Source organism: Narcine bancroftii, unplaced genomic scaffold (assembly GCF_036971445.1).
Source record: "Narcine bancroftii isolate sNarBan1 unplaced genomic scaffold, sNarBan1.hap1 Scaffold_117, whole genome shotgun sequence".
NCBI classification, from domain to species: Eukaryota; Metazoa; Chordata; class Chondrichthyes; order Torpediniformes; family Narcinidae; genus Narcine; species Narcine bancroftii.
The window spans coordinates 479,527-501,745 of record NW_027211852.1 but is presented as its reverse complement, the minus strand read 5'-3'; the positions used below and the strand labels follow the sequence as shown (position 1 = coordinate 501,745).

The 22,219-nt window shown below is 49.0% G+C and overlaps 1 protein-coding gene across 1 annotated transcript; it reads right to left on the bottom strand.

The window, feature by feature from the left end:
* Positions 1 to 7,937: 7,937 nt before the first annotated feature.
* On the bottom strand, positions 7,938 to 20,620 carry LOC138750326 (uncharacterized). Its single transcript, XM_069912405.1, has 7 exons — positions 20,506 to 20,620; positions 18,935 to 19,009; positions 18,739 to 18,851; positions 15,974 to 16,037; positions 13,959 to 14,116; positions 11,660 to 11,920; positions 7,938 to 11,259 (listed from the first exon to the last, which is right to left on the bottom strand). Exons 1-7 carry the CDS (start codon positions 20,618 to 20,620, stop codon positions 10,882 to 10,884), a joined length of 1,164 nt encoding a protein of 387 aa, XP_069768506.1. The 3' UTR covers positions 7,938 to 10,881.
* Between the last annotated feature and the right edge of the window lie 1,599 nt (positions 20,621 to 22,219).

The following is a 22,219-nucleotide window of genomic DNA, read 5'->3' as shown; positions in this document are numbered from 1 at the left end:
AAAGTAAGGTTGGCCACCCAGCTGTGTCGCCCCCTGCTGTATGTCCAGGTTAGTAATGGCCGTACTGTATTCCTGAACATCGGGGTCCATTGCCTGGACACTGGCTAATTCCGGAATATCAATGTCACCCTGAATATGATATACAGTCAATCTGGACAGAATATTCGGGATCCCATTGTTTTTACCAGAAATATAGCGCACGTCCGTGGTAAATTCTGAAATATATGATAGTGACCCTGCTGTTTTGCCGACCATGGATCCATTATTTTGCTGAAGGCAAAAACGAGCGTCTGGTGGTCTATGAACACAGTGAAATGCCGACCCTCCAAAACTAATCAGAAGTGCCATGTGGCTTGATATAATGCACGATATTTCATCTCCAATGGCCAAAGATGTCAGGAAAAGAACACGAGGAGTTGGCAATGGCCATCGACGTACTACTCAAGAACCACACCCAGGGCCGTACTCGAGGCATCAGGACTAAATGTCAATGAAGTGTTGGAGTTAGGATGGGGGAAGCATTGCTGCATTGACTAAAGCATCTTTGGCATTGCAAACTCAACCTCTGCCTCTGTTGTCCAGGGATCATCCCTGTGCTTTGTAGTGAGGATTGGAAACCATGGTCGAAGAATGTCAGCAGCTGCTGGAATGAATCGGTGACAGAAGTTTTTCATGCCCAAGAATTTCTGCAGGCCCTGAACCGTGGTAGGTGTTGGAAAAGCACAGACTGCCTCTACCTTGATGGTTAAGGGAAAGACACCATTGACCATGATCTTGTGTCCCAGGAAGTCGATGGTGGACTTGCCAAATTGACATTTGCTATGGTTGATTGGAATTCCTGCAGCCATTGGAACAGACAGCCTAAATGCAGTTGGTTATATCCTGTTCAGTTTGACTGGATTTGAGGACGTCATCCAAGTAGATGGAAGTGAACTCTGCCCAAAGCATCTATAAGATGTTGGAAAGTTTGAGCGGCATTCTTCAGCCCAAATGGTATCTTTAAGAAATTCAAAAAGCCCGAAAGGGGTAACAATGTCATCCTTATAGACCAGGATCTGACGGTATCCCTTGACAAGATCAACTTTGGAGAAAACATGGAAAATGTGCAGATGGGCAGCGAAATCTTGCATATGAGGGAGAGGGTAATGGGACACACCCTGGTCTGTTTTGGAGGTGTTGAAATTAGGAGATAATGATGGGAAATTCATTGAGCAGGACAGCATACGCATCTTTGTGCGGGGTATGCATCCCGAGGTAGGAAATTCTCCCTTTGCTGCATACCAGTGGGTATGTTTTCAAAGTGGTGGAACGACCAATTTCCTCCACTTCACGTCTACTGGCAAATCATGAGACCTTCAAAAGTTTGCACCCAAACTGACCTGTGCAACGGAAGACAATACGCAATTCCAACGGAATGTCACACCTCCTTTCCAAATCGTGACCCGTCCTTTGCTAAAGCAGGGGATTGTAGCCCCATTTGCTGCTTGAAGAGCCAGGTGTTGTTATTGATGTTTTTTTTTCAAAATAGGTTGGTTGGATATTTGCACTTACTAGCGTCGTCTTGAAGATACAATAGGCCGGTCAGTACTTGTGCCAGCTGCTGAGGCCCCGACTGGCAGCCGGCCTTTTCATTTCCTGCCTTTTTTCTCTAATAGGTAAATGGCTTTTTATGGGCTTTTTTCCCCATTGGAGATGGTAAAAACACCATTCTTGGTGCCCATCAGTAGGTTGATCCTTCTTTGACGGAATTGCAGATATAGGAGGCTTGTAGGACACAGTAGATGGATCTACTGATCAAAGAGGCTGTTTGTGAGCAGACACTTGCGTTGGAGTATGATCGAGCCTGTCAGCCTCCCACGCTACATCATGGGGATGGCAGAAATCCATGTTAATGATTGGTATTGCGACACGACCCGGGAGTTTGGACAGGAATAGAGTCTCAAAAAGTAAACAATAAGAATGACCATCATCTAATGCGAGCATCTCATTCATTAGATCAGATGGATCCCAGTCACCCAGGCCCTCCATATTTAAAAGCTCACGTCTAGTCAATTCCAGGAGAAATAGGCAGAACCTGGTTTAACTGCAGCCGTGGTGGCAGCGGCTGCAGTCGTTGTGTCCATGATCACTGGAGATTCAAGCTTCGGCTGAATCTTGCATTCGGGGGGTCACCCTTTCTGGCGGAAACTTGGGTACAGCTACTAAATTCATATACATACCCACGTTAGTCAACACAAGACTGCTTTATTCAAACTTTACAGACTTCTTTTATATACCCCATTACTTGTCAGGGAAGATATTACAGCGGTGCTCAGGCAAGAGGCTGGAAGGCTCATCGAGGGAGGCAGTGTGGGCAAAACTAAAAAATAAGAAGGGTGAAGTTACTATTATAGGGGTACATTATGGGCCGCCAAATGGGAAGGGAGAACTTGAAGAGCAAATGTGCACGGAATTAGCTGACATGTGCAGTAGGAATGGGGTGGTGTTTGTTGGGGATTTCAATTTTCATAACATCAATTGGGAAACACAGTCAGTGGGAGGGCAAGATGGCTTCGAGATCATGGGTCCATTAGCTTTAGTTTAATTATAGAAGGGGATAGGTCAGGTTCAAAGTCAAAGGTCTTCGAGTGGGGGAAGGCCGCATTTGAAGAAATGAGATGAGATTTGCAGAGAGTTGTGTGGGCTGATCTTTTTGCCGGAAAGGATGTAGAGGAAAATTGGAGGGTATTAAAAGGTGAGATTTTGAGAGTAAAGGATCATTATGTTTCAGTCTGGCCGAAAGGCAAGACCAAAAGTTCAAGGGTTTTCTTCGAGATAGTATGTACAAATATCTGGATAGCACCCAGCATGGATTTGTGAAAGGAAATTCACATTTGAAAAACCTTGAGTTTTTTGAAAAGGTGACAAGAAAAATGGATGAAGGTAGGGCGGTTGACGTGATCTCTTTGGATCTTAGTTAGGCTTTTGATAAAGTTCCGCATGCAAGGTTAGTTAGAAAGGTTCAGTCACTAGGGATTAATACAGAGATAGTGAGATGGGTTGAGAGGTGGCTGTAAGATAGACAGCAGAGAGTCAGGATGGAAGCCTGTGATGAGAGGTGCGCCTCAGGGATCGGTGCTGGGTCTCGTTGTTTATCATTTATATTCATGATTTGGATGAGGGGATGGTTAATTGGGTAAGCAAATAGGCAGATGATACAAAAATAAAGGGAAAAATGGATAGTGAGGAAGGTTTTCTTGGATTACAGGATTTGGTTTGTTTGGAAAGTGGACTGAAAGATGGCAGATGAAATTTAATGTCGACAAGTGTGAGGTGCTGCATTCCGGAAAAAAATAACCAAAATAAGACATATGCAGTTTAGGGGAGGGCGTTGAGGAATGCAGAGGAACAGAGGGATCTTGGAGTTATGGTACAGAGTTCATTGAAGGTGGATTCCCAGGTAGACAGGGTGGTTAAGAAGGCATATGGCAAACTGGTCTTCATCCATGTGTACATTGATATGAGAGGGTTGGAGGGATATGGATGGAGAGTGGTGGGGGGGAACTAGTGAGTTGTTCAAGTGAACCAGCGCGAACTCAAAGGGCCGATATGGCCTGTTTCCATGCTGTAAACTGTTAAATGGTTAAATGTGCCTGGTTCCATGAGACATGGTGAGACATCATTAAGAGTTTGCTATCGATCCATGGGACCAGCAGGTTTAAATTAAGCCCTGTGAATGTCCTGTACCTACCTGCAGGAAACTCCACAGATCAACATGCCATTCCTCGGCATTCAGCACCATGTGCGTGTGATCCATTAAATGGGTGAGTACCCAGCTGTCTGTTTTATGCTTTTGCGCGACGTCGGAGAACCGTGTCAGCGACGGTTCACAATGTGGGCTGTGCGCCCTCTTGGCCCACTACATATAATGTTTAATGAGGTTGGAATTTTGTTTTAAGATGGCGGTTTATGTGACTAATATGATGATAGATGTGAAGTTAGTTGATATTTGGTGAAGGTTTATCTCTATACAGAAAGTTTTTTTTTTCATCTTTTTTTTTCTCATGCTACAATTCTTTTTAAAGAATTGATTATTGTTTAAGAATTTTTGATAGACAATGTTACTAATTTTACTAATTTTTTATATTAAGTTTGAGTTAATTATATGTTTCATCTTAACTCCATTTGTTAAATATATGCATTTAAGTTTGATTTAAATATGTTTTTTAAGTCTGATATCTTAGTATTAATTACTTTTCTTTTTGTTAGTATTTTAATCAGTTATGTTTTTGTTTTTTTTTGTAAGTGGGTTTTTTTCTCACATATATTATTAACTTTATTAATTCTTCACTCTTTATTTTGGGGGGAAGGGGGGGTTGGACTAATTTGAGTTGGGTTATTAATGTGTAATAATTATTGGGGAGGGTATACTTTATTTAGATTACTGATACTGTATTGTAATTTTATTATTTTGTTCTTAATTTTTTTAATGTAATTCTATATGTTATTCATGTTATAAAATCTTAAATAAAGTTTAAAAACAAAGAAATGATGTCGGCCACTACCGGTATGAATCGGTGATAAAAATTAATCGTACCAGTGAATTCTTGCAGCCCCTTCATTATGTGGGGTTTGAGGAAGCACTTAACAAACTCTACCTTTTCAAGCAGGGTTTAGTTCCGTGCCTGTTGATTTGACCCCCAAGGAAGTCGAACGTTTACAACCTGAACTAGCACTTAGCAAGGTTTATATAGTAAGTCCAAATTCCCGCAGCCAGGCGCACAGTCACATTAGACGGTCTCTGTTTAGCTTCATTGCCACCACTTTGACATCTTGTGGTTACTGCCACCCTCTGCTGTTGGAGAATATCCTCCTTGGTCTCAGCCCCTCAATGTAACTAAGAACCCCTAAAATGCCCCTAATGTTTTGGCCTTCATCACTACTCCTGGCAAGGCATTCTTGACACCCACAACTCTGGGTAAAAGAAAATACCCCTGATATCTCCCCTAAATCTTCCTCCCTTTGCTTTAGACAGATGTCTTCTAGTGTTTGCTACTCCCATCTGGGTTTCAGGCAAACTGATTGGCATCTTTCACCGAGTTTCTGGTTTTCCAGCAGTTCTGGATGTCTGTCTCCGGATGCTCTGCTCCGTGGACCACCCCGCAGTATCCCATCTAGTCCTAGAGTCTCTGTGTCAGACATTCTCTGCCGACCACTGCCTGATGGCTTTGTGGTCAAATGTGTTTGTGTATTAAACCATTCCCAGGAAGGTGAAGGGGCAAAGTCCTGCTGACTGGAACATTGTGCAGCACCAGGGCCAGGCCAATCTTTCGCAACACCAGAGCCAGGTAGAACCTCAGCACATAGCAGCATTTGGTGCCCTTGCACTTTGGTTGCAAGCACAGCCACACACAATTATGGCCATGCTGGTTACACCCTTGTCCCCATTGATTGATGATGTACCTTCTCCAGACTCTATCCATTTTGGACCCCCACATGAATAGGAAATTTGTTTTGGGAATTGACAGGGTGGTGGTGTGGGGATGGACCAAACCTGGCCCACGTGCAGCAGGACCGAAAGTTCCTTGGACATTGCACCTGATAATCAGGTTTACCCGAATGACAGAGATGGTCATCTCTGTGGTTCTCCCTATCTCCTGGACCTGGGGGTCTTTGTACTGCTCCCCATCTCCTTAAGTTGGTGCTTTGTTCTCCACCACCCCCACAAGAAATCCAAGACCCCTGGATGGAGGGCAGAGGCACAGGGAGATCAGTGAGAACACGGGTAGTTTCAACAGGGTGGGGTCCATCCAGGCGCCTGATAACAGGAGGAACCAAGTGGGAAGAAGGATGCAGGGCATTCGATAGCAGGACATTGTGAGAGAGTTGATTCCTCGAACTCTTGAGGGGAGAAGGCGCTGGTCGATCCATCGGTTTAGGTGGGGCAGGGTATAGACATGGCAGCTGACTGGAATTGTCAGCGGGTTACTGAGACCTGGGAAAGGAAGGGAAGGAGGGTGCAGTAGTGTTCTGAGAGTGCTGAGGGAGAGGCAACATGGGTGACACCTCAAGGCAACGGTCCCCTGATTGTTTGCAGGGATGGGCTCTGGAAATAGACTCATAGATATCCAGCACAGAGCATCTTTGTCCCCCTGCCATCAGGAAGGAGATATGGAGGAATAAAAGCAGAGCAGCCAGGGAGGGAAATAGCTTCTTCCCACAGGCCATGCGATTGTCAAGGCAACATGAGCTGGATGGGAGCTAAGAATGAAAAGGGTGAGAGGAATATGGACTGATTACAACAGCTCAGCTAGCAGGAGAGAGGGGCTGAAGGGCCTGTTTCTGTTTTGTCTATCTGGACCAGCCATTTGAGTTCAAGCTTTAAAAAAATCAATCATTTTTAAATTTAATATCAACGGTACAGAATGAATCAAGAGACAAGATGTCTGTCCAGCAGCAAGCATCGAAGGCACTTCCTGAAACGGAGGTTCTGAAACCACAGGGAGGTTCTGGACGGAAAGAGGCCCAGCTTCTTCTGGAAGGAGGAGAGGAGAGGCAGGGGAAATGCGGGGGAAGGGAAGGGGAGGGGAGGGGCTAGGGATGCTGTCCACCGTTCACATCCCCTTTCCTCTATCCTGTTCCCCTCCCCTTTCCACTGCCCGTTCCCCTCCCACATCCCCTCCCCCTTCCAGTCCCCAGTTCCCGTCCCCCGCTCGCCTCCCCCATTCCCCTCCCGCTTCCCTTCCTCCTACTCCTAACCCTAACCCCTTACAAAATCCTAAACCTAACCTTAACACTACCGATACCCCCTACCACCACTCCATGTCCCCTAACTCTACCCCCACCCCGTCCACTAACCCTAACTTTATCCCTACGCCTCTGCCACCACCTAACCCCAACCCTAATGCTACCCACCATCCCCTAACCCCAAACCTCACTCCTCCTCTACCCCCCTGCCTCTACCCCCTTCCCCTATACCTAACACAAGCCCACTTCCCTGAACTATAAATCTAACCATAAACCAAGATATAGCCCTACCCCATGTCTCCTAACACTAACCCTAATGCTACCTCTACAATGCTCCTAACCCTAACCCTAACTCTACCCAACTTCCCCAACCCTAAACTAAACCCTACCCCTATCCCTTACAACCTACCTCCTTCCCCTAACCCTACCTCCTACCCCTTCCCCATACCCGCACCCCCTACAACTACCCCCTTCCCCTAACCCTACCTCCTACCCCTTCCCCATACCCACACCCCCTACCACTACCCCTACCCTATCCCTTACAACCTACCCACTTCCCCTAACTCTATCTCCTACCCCTTCCCCATATCCACACCCCCTACCACTACCCCCTACCCTACCCCTTACCACAACCCATACCCTTACCCCCTTCCACTACCCCCTCTCTCCTAGCCCCTTCCCCTCCCCCTCCTTCCCCTAGGTTAGGGGTAGGAAGGGGAAAGGGAAGGGGGAGGGGAAGGGGAGGAAGAGAAGGGGAGGGGAAGGGGGAGGGTTAGGGGAGGGGAAGGGGGAGGGGAAGGGGAGGGGGTAAGGGGAAGGGAAGGGGAGAGGGGAAGGGGGAGGTGAAGGGTGGAGGGCTGGGGTTAGGGCATAGTTGTGAGGGCAGAGGAAGGGGAAGGTAAGCGGGAGAGGGTTGGGATGGAGGAGGGGTAGAGGAGAAGATGGGAAGTGGGTGAAGGGACATGGAAGAGGCAGGGAATGGGGTTGGCAGGGCCAGAGGGAGAAGAAGGGGAGGGATTCAGGCCATCATGATGTTGTCCGTCCTCTGTTCAGCTGGGATGCGAGGTTCTTCTGGACTCGTGTCTTGTCTCTGAGATCACTCCTTCTCCTGGGAAGAGAAATACGAGTGATAGAGATACTGTCTCTGAGGCCTGATCACAATGACTTTGGAGTGTCCCAACCCTTCCCCCATCATCCCCCCTACCCCTGAACACTGGAGCCTTTCACCTTCCTCTGCTTTACCTGAGGAAGTGTGTTTTGGCGAAAACCACGATCTCTCTCTGCAGAGCTCAGAGCAACATGTCTCCATCAGGCAACACCCTGGTTCTCCACGATATGGCAGCAAGATGCTAGACAATCATGGATGGGTCAGTCGAGACCATTCAGCTGATCCATCTGAACCTACCCCACAACAATGTTACCCTCCCCTCCCTCACACCAGTACGCTCCATTTTTCTTTAATTCCTGTCCATATTAAAATCCTTTTCATGCCTTTTTTGGACCAGCCTCCGCTACTACCCCGGCAATGCATTCCAGCCACCCACTACATTCTGTGTGAGTAAAATGTACCCCTCACGTCTTGCCTAAAGTTCCCTCAGCTCACCTTATTTAGACGTCCTCTGGTATTCTCGACCCAGGAATGCACACAATATTCCAAGTGTGGCATGACTAGAATTTTATACATCTGCAATGTTACCTCTCTGTTTTTGAACTCAATCCCCTGACTCCTGAAGGCCAGCACACAATACACCATCTTAAACTCCCTCTCAATTTGCACAGCAACCTTGAGTGATTTATGGAGCAGGATCTAAATATTTCTCTGTCCTGCACACTATTCATAATCCTGCCATTAACCAAGTGCTCTGCCCACACATTCTTGTAATCCGCATTCAATAAAGATATTGGTCTATATGAAGCAACTTTTAATGGGTCTCCAACCTTCTTTGGAATAACTGTTATTCGTGCCCTTGAAAATGACTCTGGAAATAAACTTGGACCAGTTGCTTCTTTAAGTACATCTGATTTACAGGATTGAACTCCATCTGTAACTTCTCTGCGAACTGGATGACCTATGACAACCTTCTACACTGTCTACAACATCTCTACCTCTGTGTCATCCCCTGACGTACCCACTCTTCCACTCCCATCATCATTCATAAAAATCACAAAGAGCAGGGGTCCCAGAGCAGATCCCTTTGGAGAGCCACTAGTCATTGTTCCATCTACTTCTACCCTCTGTTTTCTGCAGACAAGCCAATTCTGAATCCACACAGCAAAGGCTCCATGGATCCCATGCCTCCGGACATTCTGAATGAGGCCACCATGGGGACCTTGTCAAGCACCTTACTAAAATCCTCGTGCAGCACATACAGACCTTGACCTTCATCTATTTCCTTTGACACCTCGTCGAAAAACTGAATTTGACTCGTGAAGCAGGACCTGCTCCTCACAAAACTATCCATGAGTTTGCCCAGCATGTTTGGGCATTGCCCTCGGCCCTAGCATCTGCAGACGTCCTGGCCAGTCCCTCCCTTACCCCTTCCCAGAGCTTCCACATCCATTAGAACATCAAGCATTGCTGCCCAGTACAGGCCCTTTGGCCCATAAAGGCTGTACTGACCTTTGTAAATGTTCTCCACAACCTTTACCTGTACCACACCCATAGGAACATAGGAAGTGGGAACAGGAGTAGGACAAAACTGGCCTATCGAGCCTGCTCCGCCATTCAATATGATCATGGCTGATCTAATTTATGACCTAACTCGACCTACCCTGCCTTCTCGCCATATCCCCAAATTCCTCTATCATGTAAAAATTCTGTTCCCTTACATCCACATGCTCGTCTCAGAGACTTTTATATGTACCTATTCTACCAACCACTACCACTTTCTCCGGTCACGCATTCAAAGCTCTCACAACTCTCTGCATAAAAAAAATCTCCCCTCACCTGAAGCGGATGCTCTCTGAGATTTGCACCTGACACTTTAGCAAAGGTTTCTGGCTGTTCATTCCATCTAAGCCCCCCACAATCTTATTTAGAATAAGTTATTAAGCTGTGGAAGGGGAAAGTTGGGAGAGGGAGGAGGGGAGAGAGCTGGTGGGGGAGGGGTGAGAGCTGGTGGGGAGGGGACAAGGCCGTGTTGGGGAGAGGGATCAGGACTGCGTTGAGGTGGTGAACGGGCAGACACGGGTAGATCTATCTGCCGAAATAAAGGAGCAATAAGAAGGCCATCTCGGGATCTACCAGCATCTTCTGGGGCTTGATGTCTCAATGGAAAACCCCCTGAGGATGGAAGTAGGCCATGCTCTGCTACAGCTGGTACATGAACATCTGGCAACACAACGATATAACATGACCCACTCTGCCTCCACACTTGCCGGGTCTGAATCCTGAGGGTAAGGGGAGGTGGGTGAAAGGCCCCTCCCTGCCAATCAACATCCATCCTCATCATCCTCTCCACCCCTCTCCCCTCACTACCCTTTCTCTCCTCACCAATACCCATTGAGACCCTCATGCACCCTTCATAGATATCCAGTCCCCAGCGAGACTCAGCCAGTAAACTCCTTCATATCCTCCAACACCACCATCCAAGCTTGCCCCAGTAGACAACTTGACCACGCAGACACACAACCACCTTGATGTAGATCATGGGAATGGGCTGCTTGGCCTTGTTGAAGTGCTGGCCCATGTAGTGAACCGTCTCGGGAACATAGTCCAGACCCAGATTCAAATAAACCTCCTCTTTCTCTTGGACACAATACAAACATGTCAGCTGGATTTACCCTCCAACACCCCGTGCCTCTCCCAACTGGAGTGCCAGCCCCTCCTGCTCTCTGTTGGCCTGCTTCCCCCACTGCTCAACACAACATGGCATGAATCCAAGGGCTCAGCGAGCAGAGCGTCAACAGGCCGTAGTGGACCCATCCGCTGTCCCATCATTCGGCTTCTGGTGAGACTGCACAAAATGTGCAGCTCTGACCTCCCTCCCTCGTGAGGCAAAGATTCACCGGGAGAGAAAAACCATTGACGTTTCGAGATGAGAAATGTTTGCAGTCGGGTGTTGGCTGGGGTCGAACATGTGGAGGCTGAGTTGTTGGGACGATTCAGAGCAGGCGTTGATTTGGAAGGGCACCAAAAGGTTCTGGGGAAGTGAGTTATGGGGGAAAATACATTCGTGAAATGAATTGGGGAAACAGACTCGAGGGGCTGAGTGGCCGAATTTGGTGACCTTGTCTTGTGGTCTTGGCTGCTGCTGTCTGGAGTTGAAATGGCAAGAGGTCATGAGTTAATGGGTGAGGAGCAGGGCAACCAGCATCAAAGAGTCGGCACTGGTCAGAGGGGCAGGATGGAGGCAACAGAGAGGCTGCAGCGAGACAGATCGATTGAAGGAATGGGGAAGGTAGCAGCAAATGATATGCATCAGAGTGGGGGTTGGGTGGGTGCAGGTGGATCTTGACTACAGAGGAGTAGAAGTTGAGAAGAGGGACGATGATGGTGTGATCCAACTTTCGCACGATCTGCAGTTTGCGGTTCTATGGCGAGAGAGGAACATCAGCAAGGCTGGGCGATGGGTTGGGGCCCTGAGGGGCAACTTGTCCAAGTTGAGGGGGGAGGCGGGGAGGAGATTCGTCAAGAGGTCAGAAGTGGGGAACTCCAAGGGAGTTTGTGTGTGTGTGTGTGTGTGTGTGTGGGGAGGGGGGTGCTGTTGTGGGTTTGTGTGACTTTCTCTGTTTCCAAACCCCATGGCTGCCTTGGTCTCTGTCAGATGTTCCTCTTTCCAGCCACCCTTCAAAAATGTGTTTGGGGTGTTTGTCAATTGGGTGTAATTGTGTGAAACGGGCTCATGTGTTGCAAGGGCCTGTGAACGTGCTGTAGGCCCTAAAGTTAAATATCAGGGTTTTCCATTTCCACACATCTGCTCCTCCCCCTCACCTTGAATCTCTTGTCCTGCAAGATCTTCTTGATGGCAATCAGCTCTCCGGAGTCCACCAGCCTTGCCTGGTACACCACACCGAAAGATCCATTGTCGATGATTTTATCATCTGTGCAGGACACCACCTTGGGGACGTTGGGTCCATGACACGGTGTGACCACCTCTGTTGTGACCTTATTGCCATGTCCTCTGGGGCAGAAGCAGCAGCATTTACACACCCAGAGGGTACACAACAGGTCATTTATCCCAGCCCAGCCTTGCTGACCAAGTTAGTCTCTACCCCTCCCTCTAACTCCCTTCCAAGGGTCACCTAAATGTCAGAATTGATCCTCTGGTGGTTTGTTCCAGCCTCTCAGTAGAAATATTGCCACCCCAGGTCCCTCTTTGATCACTCTCCTCAGACTGAGGCCAGTTCCTCAGCCGTTCACTTTGTCTACGACCCTCCCTCCATGGGAGGATTGGGTCATCCTTGACCTTCAGCACGTCCTGGGGAGATGAACCACTCTGAACCCCACCATGGGTTTAGCAGAAGCCCTCCACATTCCCAGAAGCTCAGCAACACCGTGATCTTCCATGATGCAAGCGAGACCTTGTCGCCTGAGGGAGCAGGTGGTGCGGAGATAGACCCACTCTTCACCGCTCAACGCTGTTGGGTCCGCCGCAGCAGAAACACTTTCTAGCACCTTGATCCAGGTCCACTGGGGGAAAGAATCCTATCCCGGTTGGGGGGGTGTGGGGGTGTATGCAAGGGTGGAAGGGATCTTGTAACCACGGGGACGGGGGGGCGGGTGGAGGAGCGGTCCTGTCTCTCAGTGGACAGATCCCATTCCAGGTGGAGGGGGAGCTCTGTCCCATTTCTGTTGAAAGGTCTGCCTTCCATCCCCTCACAACTTCTCTTCTCTCTCAGACACCTCACACTCTCCTCTGCCCCGATTCCTCTACCACACTCTCATCCCCCACCCAACACCACCCCCATGGTTTCCCCAGTGCTTTCCGTCCGCTCGCACCCCATCCCCCCAGCTCAACCCTATGTCCCCTATCTCTGATCCAATCTCCCTTGACATTAGCCTGTGGTGCTACCCCGTTCCTTTGTTCTCTCCTTCACTCCTACAGACCCCATCCCTGTATCCCCTCACATGCCATTGTTCTACCGTCCCCAGTCCCCTCCAGCTGCCTCATAAAGTGCCCTGCACTCAGGATGGGGAGAGGGGATTAAATGCAGCCTCCATTCTCTCCGCCCACACTGGGTGAAGGATGGTGCCAGAGGAGGCTCTGTCCCAGTAGGGGAGCCTGTAACAGGCTCTTTATCTCACCCATGGGCGCAGGGTGCTTCCAAACACAACCCTGTTGATCAGAGGGTCCCTGGGATGAGACAGCGTCCTACTCCGACACGTGGGCCAGAATCCCCTTCCAGGAGAGGCATCTTTCTCTTGTTGCTGTGCCATGGCACGACTCAGCTATGGCTGCCCCATGCAGTGACATCATCACCCCCTCTGTGTCATCATCTCCCCCCTCTGTGACACCTCCCCTCTCTGTGACACCACTAGTGTAATGGGCAGGGACATCCAACCATTTAAATCCTCCTCAATTTCCCCAAGCAAGGGGAGAATAATTCAGCTGGTCTAAATTACTCATTGTTATCTATTCTAACTCCTAGATATTTGATCCCATTTTGCCTCCACATTTGTTGACTATTTTCTTGACATTGACTCTAATCCCCCTTCCTAAGTGACATGATTTTGCACATATCCCAAAAGAACATACCCAGAGATCTCCCCATAGTCCTCCAGGGTGGAGCACAACTTGGGCAATGAGTGTGTCGGGTCTGTCAGATATATCAGAACAACTTCTGCAAATAAATTGATTTCATGCTCTTCCTGGCCTGTTCTGAAACCTTTAATGCCTGAATCCTGGCAAATGGCCTCGGCTAATCGCTCCATGGCCAGTACAAACTCACTCACTGGGAGTGTGGGGGAGGAGTCAGACCTTGATTGGCATGCCTGTTGGCTACCTCTGTCCCTCTCATCTCGACATCAGTGGCTCAGGTTGGGGGAGTCTGCGCTGCCTCCTGCAGTGCACAGCAGCGCTGCTGGACCACCTTTATCTCCTTATTTTCCTGGGCCCTCTCCAAATCTTTCCTTTCTATGATCTCACATTGGTTTCTCAGGAGAAACACTGGCAGCCAAAAGGCACCCTCTGATTCCCCTTAGATTTTGGGAACCCCGACTTCTTGAAGTGGGACCACACGTGGTGACCTATTTTCTCAAGATGTGGATCCAGGAGCTTGGACCAGTCTACCAGTTTGCCGTGGTCCGCCAGCATGCTTCCCAAGCTCCCAAACCCTGCACTCTCGTCAGTCCACCCGCAGATCTTGTTCTCCCTGCCTGCACTCGATTTCCTGTCCCGATTCCAAAGCAACTCCACTGCAGCTGTGTTCAGTCGGAACTCGAAGGACCCTGCTCACTGCACCAATTATTATGTGTGTGAAACAGATTCGAGTGTTCCCAAGGGTGGCGAATTTGAACACAGTTGTCTTTTATTGACATGTAGTGAAGTCGCATGAGGAGTAAAAGACACACACAGACACAAACTCGCCGGATTAATCGATACACTTGCAACCACTCGTGGAGAGAAGACTTGACAATCAACTTGTCACATACGATACCTTGAACAGGTCATTCATTCACTCATTGATCTTGGATGCCTGTGGGTGGTAGGGGATATGCAGGTGGCCCCAAATACTTGGCATCACCACCCATTGCTGGTCAGACGTTACCCGATAGGATATTCCACATATGGAGCACGCTTAAATGGTGCTTGGTCGGCCCGCTGGCAGGACATCCGACTATGTGCTGACCATCGTGAGAACATATCACTTTTTATTTTGGCAGGGGAGAGGCCTGATATGGTCAATTTATCAGACTTGGCCAGCTCCCGAACCCCAGCGAATGTGGCCCTTGGTTTTAATTGCTGACAAATAGGGCATTTGGCCATCACAGTTCTTGCAACATCATGAGACCCCCAGATCCTCTGTCCATCATAGTGCCCCCATATGCCCACATTTATGATGCACCAATGCTGCCAAGGCTCCGGGGTCTCTCTGCTTGGGGAAAATAGTGGCAGAGCATATTTGAGCAGCTCAGTCCACAGTGGCATTGCGTCAGCTTCAGCGGTTTTCCTGGAGGTGTGTCCATCCACGTGGTGGACCCTGACTATTCTTTTGTTGTTCCACCTCTCAGAAGATCTGCCAGTGCTGTTGTCCTCAGAGCAGGCAGCCATGGATCTGCCTCCCTGTCTCCTGACGCCGACCCATCCACACTGACGTGCTGTTTGGCACAGCCCAGAAATCCTGTTGCACTGATCGGAAAAGAGGCTCCTGGGCCCGCCTGGTTGTCCCTTTTCGGATCAGTGCCACAGCTGCCAGCTTGGACAGTTGGCTCTCCCCTCCACCTCACCCTCTTGTGTCAGTACTTTATCTGTGGTGGGCTGGAGCGCTCCCACTTTACACCGTTGTTTTTCGCACCTCCACCAGCCGGAGCCGTCAGTAAACCAAGCTTTTTCCTGCTGTCCAGCATCGAGGGTGTTGAACGGTTTGCCCCAGGCCATGGTGCCAAGCTCTTCTCGGGGTCATTCAAGTGGGAGGCTGTCACTTTCGGACAGGACATGATCTGTTCTTGCAAGTGGCTCAGCCCTTCGGGCCCGGCCTCTGTGCGGTCTGCCATGTACCACTTCTTCGGTCCGCTATGAGTGGCATCCGCAGATTGAACCCATCACATGTTGGGAGGTGTGGCTGGAGTGTGACTGTCTCTGCTGCCATCTGGTTCTCTGTGGTAAGCAGGCGACCATCTGACACTCAGATGGGGAGTTGCGGGAGGCAGCTTCCAGGAGGGAATTGAACCAGAAGCTGTGTGGGACTCGGCGACCTTGCCTCTTTTGCTCGAGGCTCCACTAGACCATTGTCTTCATTGCAGAGACAAGTCATTCAAAGGGTCTTCCAGTTTTGAGGGGTTGGGGGGTGCTTGTGGTCAGTGGCAGTGGTGTTCAACAGCGTGTTTTACCATTTAAGAAGCCATTTGTTGTTCAGGTCATCAATGAAGCGGAGAGTTTTTTTTTTCTGGGCAACATTGTACAGTAGATGGAGGGACAGGGTGAGATGGGGAATATGTTGGCACCAGTAACCCAAAACACACACAAAACTTTGTGCCTCAACTTGTTGGTGGGCACCGCAATGAGGATTTTGCTTTGAGCAACCATTGATATTTTTCTGCTGCCTGGATGCTCAGGAAAAAGACTGTTGGACTAGGACCCTGGACCTTTTCCAGGTGGTGCCTCCCTGGTGCCAGTGTCTGGGGTGTTGCTGCTGGTGTCCAAGACATCCTAAAAGGGGACAGAGTTTGTGGCACATGGAGATACCAATGACATAGGGAGGAAGAGGGAAGAGTTCCTGAAAAGTGGGTCCAGGGCATTTGGTGAGAGCTGAAAAGAAATAGCTTGAAGGGACTCATGTTGGGATGACTGTCTGGGCCATGCGACAGTGAGAGCAGGAACAGAATGAGGTGGAGGATGAAGGCGTGTCCTGAAGGTGCGGGTGAAGAGCTCCTTGAGGGCATCCTATTTGCCTTGCTCGGGAGGCTGATGTCAGAAGTCGATGAGCCTTGCTACCATGTCCTGATGAGCAAGAACATCATGGAGGAGTAATGGATGTCATCAGCGGTGATCTCTTGGAGGTGGAACTGGTCCTTGGCCTGTTTGAACCCCACGTGTGGCTGCGACATCCAGAACATTGACAGCTTCAACCAAACCATCTGAAGAGCCGCCTGGACCGTGATCTTCACGTCCAACTGAAGGGCTGGGTCCTGCTGAGGTCACCACTGTAGCAGACACTTCTGTTGAAGAGAGAAGTGGGAGGGGGTAGCATATTGTGGATGGGGGTGGGGGGTGGTTTCTTTATTCTTTCTTTTATAGATGCCACACATTAGATGAGCATTATTATTAATTGTGTGAATTTGTTGTGGTTTTAAGTTTATAAATATTTTTTTAAAGTGATTGGCAGGACCACGAGTGGCAGATAGGATCATGGGGACTCTCTCCCCCCAACCCACCCACCCCAAATATCAATGGGATAAACCGGGTTCATTGTCAATGTCGTTGAGGATCCCTTCCACCTGCCCACAGCATTTGGCAGCTCTTCTCATCAGGAAAGAGGTCGAGGAATATCGGAGCCAGTAGCACCAGGCCCAGAAACTGATTCTTCCTGCGAGCAGTGAGAATGGAGAATAATGGATGACCGGCTCAGACAAAGACTCCATGACTCTGCTATTGATTCAACAGAATTTATTTCTTTTTTGGGAGGGACTGCACGTGTATCATTTGTCTCTCTGTGCGTAGGTCCCGTTGTGTGTTTGCAGAAGTTTCCACCATGAATACAGTTTCCTCGGGTTAAATTTGAACGGGTACAGAGGAGCTTTCCTGGATAGGAGAATGTACCTCATGAAACAAAGGTGACTGAGTTCGGGCTTTTCTCTTTATCACCCCAAAATTAAATTTTCTAAAATTATTGACCAAGAGGACAACTGTTCCATGTCTTTTCTCATCCTCGTGTTGCATGCCTATATTCTCTTCACTGCACATGTTCTCTGTTTAACATCATTCCACCACTTTGACACCTTGTGGTTACTCCCTGCACTCTGTGGTTGAAGGGGTTCCCCTTAGTCTCCGCCCCTCGAGACCCGGAGGATTAGAGTCCTTCCCCACAGCGCCCTCGTGTTGGCTGCGCCAAGCCTCAGTGCATCTCTCAGCAACCTGGAATAGGCCGGTGGGCAGCGTTCCCTCACCCACATCTCCATGTGCTAAATGACCAGCAGGTTAACGTCGAACAGTTATGCCCTTCGGACCTCGATATTGCGCTGACCTATCAATTCCAAGCAAAATAAAAACTAGACCCTTCCTCCTTCATAACCCTCCATTCTTGCAATGGAGAGAGTGCAGAGGCAATTCACCAGGCTGATACCTGGAATGGCAGGAATGACTTGTGAGGAAAGATTGCGCAAATTGGGATTGTACTCGCTGGAGTTTAGAAGATTGAGAGGGAATCTCATAGAGACATATAAAATTCTGGCAGGACTGGACAGAATGGATGCAGATTGGATATTTCCAATTATGGGAAAATCCAGAACCCGGGGCCATGGTTTGAGGATAATAGGCAAACCATTTAGGACCGAGATGAGGAGGAATTTCTTTACCCAGAGGGTGGTGAATCTGTGGAATTCATTGCCACAGAGTGCAGTAGAGGCAGGATCATTAAATATATTTAAGAGGGAATTAGATATATTTCTTCAGTATAAGGGTATTAATGGTTACGGAGAGAAGGCGGGGACGGGGTACTGAACTTTAAGATCAGCCATGATCTTGTTAAATGGCGGAGCAGGCTCGAAGGGTCGAATGACCTACTCCTGCTCCTATCTTCTATGTTTCCTTCATTCATGTGTCCAAGAAGCCTTTAAATGCTGCTAATATTTCAGCCTTCATCACCACTCCTGGCAAGGCATTCCTGGCACCCACAACTCTGTGTAAAAACAAGTACCCCTGATATTGCCCCTAAACCTTCCTCCCTTTGCTTTGGGCTTCTAGTGTTTGCTTCTCTTATCTGGGTTTCAGGCAGACCAAAGGGCATCTTTCACGGAGATTCTGGTCTTCCAGCAGTTCTGCATGTCTGTCTCTGGATGCTCTGCTCAGGGGACCACCCTGCAATATCTCATCAAGTCCTAGTCTCTGTGTCAGCAGGAATTCCATGCTGACCACTGCCTGATGGCCCTGTGGTCAATAGTGTTTGTCGATGCAACCATTCCCATGAAGGTGATGGGGCAAAGTCCTGCTGACTAGGACAATGTGTTTTGGGAATTGACAGGGTGGAGGTGTGTGGATGGGCCACACCTGCCTCACGTGCAGCAGTACCAAGAGCTCCTTGCACCTGATGACCAGGTTCTACCGGATTGACAGAGTTGGGCATCTCCGTGGTTCTCCCTGTCTCCTGGAACTGGGGGTCTCCTTACTGCTCCCCATCTCCTTGAGTTGGTACTTTGTTCTCCACCATCACCACAAGACAACCAAGACCCCGGGATGGAGGGCAGAGGCTCAGAGAGATCAGTAAGAATACGGGTAGTTTCAACAGGGTGGGGTCCATCCTGATGCCTGATAACAGGAGGAAACCAACGGGGAAGGAGGATGCAGGGCATTTGATAGCAGGTGGGGCAGGTGTAGACATGGCAGCTCACCGGAATTGTCAGGGGGATACTGAGACCTGGGAGAGGAGGGGACGGACGGTGCAGTTGTGTTCTGATGAGAGAATGCTGAGGGAGAGGCAACATGGGTGGAACCTCAAGGCAAGGGACCCCTGAATTTTTTGCATGGATGGGCTCTGGAAATAGACTCCCAGATATCCAGCAAAGAGCATCTTTGTCCCCCTACCATCAGGAAGGAGATATGGAGGAATAAAAGCAGAGAAGCCAGGGAGGGAAATAGCTTCTTCCCACAGGCCGTGAGATTGACAAGGCAACATGAGCTTGATGGGAGCTAAGAATGAAAAGGTGGAGAGGAATATGGACTGATTACAACAGCACAGCCAGCAGGAGAGTGGGGCCGAAGGGCCTGTTTCTGTGTTGTCTATCTGGACCAGCCTTTTGAGTTCAAGCTTTAAAAGACCAAACCATTTTTAAATTTAATATCAACGGTATAGAATGAATCAAGAGACAAGATGTCTGTCCAGCGGCAAGCGTCGAAGGCACTTCCTGAAACAGAGGCTCTGAAACTACAGGGAGGTTCTGGCCGGAATGAAGTCCGGCTTCCTCTGGAAGGAGGAGAGGAGGCAGGGATAATGTGGGGGAAGGGGTGCCTTCCTACATTCACCTCCCATTTCCTCTGCACCATACCCCTCTTCATTTCCCTGCCCATTCCCCTCCCTCATCACCTCCCCATTTCCTGTGCCCCGCTCGCCGCCCACGCTCCCCTCCCCAACCTAACCCTAACCCCTAACAAACCCTAACCTTAACGTTAACACTACCGATACCCTTAAACACTACACCACATCCCCAACCCTAACTCTTATTTCCACCCTGTCCCCTAACCCTATCCTTACACTGTCCCCTAAACCCAACCCTAATTCTTCCCACCTTCCCCAAACCCCAACTCACACCCCACCCCTACCTCCTACTCCTACCCCCTTCCCCTAAACCTAACACAAGCCCACTTCCCCGAACTCTAAACCTAACCCTAAACCTCGACCTAACCCGAGCCCACATCTCCTAACCCTAAACCTAACTGTACCTCTACCTGTCCATGACCCTTATCTTAATTCTACCCACCTTCCCCAACCTTAAACTAAACCCTACCCCTATCCTCTACACCTACACCCTTCCCCTAACCCTAACCCATACACGCACCCCCTACCACTACCCCATTACCTACCCCTACCCTCTCACTACCCCCTTTCTCCTACCCCCTTCCCCTATCCCTCCTTCCCCTGTTAGGGGTTAGAAGGGAAGGGGAGGGGAAGGGAAGGAGGGGAAAGGTAGGAGGCGAAGGGGAGGGGGAAAGGTGAGTGGAAGGGGAGGCGAAGGGAGGAGGGCTGAGTTTAGGGCATAGGTGTGAAGGTAGGTGAAGGGGAAGGTGAGCGGGAGGGGGTTGTAATGGAGGAGAGGTAGGGGAGAAATGGGAGGGGGACGTGCGTGAAGGAATATGGAAGAGGTGGGGAATGGAGTTGGCAGGGCCAGAGGGAGAAGGGGAGGGGTTCAGGCCATCATGATGTTGTCCGTCCTCTGTTCAGCTGGGATGCAATGTTCTTCTGGACTCGTGTCTTGTCTCTGAGATCGCTCCTTCTCCTGGGAAGAGAAATACGAGTGATAAAGATGCTGTTTCCGTGGCCTGATCATGATGACTTTGGAGGGCCCCAACTCTTCCCCCATCACCCCTCTCCCTACCCCTGCACACTAGGGCCTTTCCCTTCCTCTGCTTTACCTGAGGAAGTGTGTTATGGAGAAAACCACAATCTATATCTGCAGACCTCAGAGTACTGTGTCTCCATCAGTCAACACCCTGGTTCACCACGACATGGCAGCAAGATGCTGGACAAATCATGGATGGATCAGTCGAGTCCCGTCAGCTGACCCATCTGAACCTACCCCACAACAATATTACTCTTCCCACCCTCTCACCAGTACCTTCTGTTTTTCTTTTATTCCTGTCCCTATATTAAAATCTTTTTCATGCCTTTTGTGGACCAGCCTCCACTACTACCCCTGGCAATGCATTCCAGTCACCCACTACATTCTGTGTGAATAAAATATCCCCCTCACATCTTGTCTAAAGTTCCCTCATCTCACCTTATTTAGACGTCCACTGGTATTCTCGCCCCAGGAATGCACACAATATTCCAAGTGTGGTCTGACTAGAATTTCATACATCTGCAACATTACCTCTCAGTTCTTGAACTCAATTCCCTGACTCCTGAAGGCCAGCACACAATACACCATCTTAAACTCCTTCTCAATTTGCACAGCAGCCTTGAGTGATTTATGGAGCAGGATCTAAATATTTCTCTATCCTGCACACTGTTCATAATCCTGCCATTAACCAAGTGCTCTGCGCTCACGATCTTGTAATCCGCATTCAATAAAAATATTGGACTATATGAAGCTAATTTTAATGGGTCTCCAACCTTCTTTGGAATAACTTTTATTCGTGCCCTTGAAAATGACTCTGGAAATAAACCTGTACCAGTTGCTTGTTTAAGTACATCTGTATTTACAGGATTCAACTCCATCTGTCAGTTCTCTGCAAACTGGATGACCTATGACAACCTTCTACACTGTCTACAACATCTCTACCTCTGTGTCATCCCCTGACGTACCCACCCTTCCACTCCCATCATCATTCATAAAAATCACAAAGAGCAGGGGTCCCAGAGCAGATCCCTTTGAAGCGCCACTAGTCATTGTTCCATCTACTACTACCCTCTCTTTACTGCAGACAAGCCAATTCTGAATCCACACAGCCAAGGCTCCATGGATCCCATGCCTCCTGACCTTCTGAATGAGGCCACTGTGACGACCTTGTCAAGCACCTTACTAAAATCCACGTGCAGCACATACAGACCTTGACCTTCATCTATTTCCTTTGACACCTCCTCGAAATACTCAATTTGACTCGTGATGCAGGACCTGCTCCTCACAAAACTATCCATGAGTTTCCACAGCATGTTTGTGCATTGCCCTCGGCCCCAGCATCTGCAGACTTCCTGGCCAGTCCCTCCCTTACCCCTTCCCAGAGCTTCCGCATCCATTACAACATTAAGCATTGCTGCCCAGTACTGCCCAGTACAGACCTTTGTAAACGTTCTCCACAACCAACTAACCCTTACCCGTACCACACCCATAACTATGGGTGGATTAAATATCCAATTAACTTCTTTCTGAAATAATGCATCAGGAATTTGATGTTGATTACAATTTTGAATAACTTTTCATAATTCTAGTTGAGCTCCTGTAAAGTTAGATCCATTATCA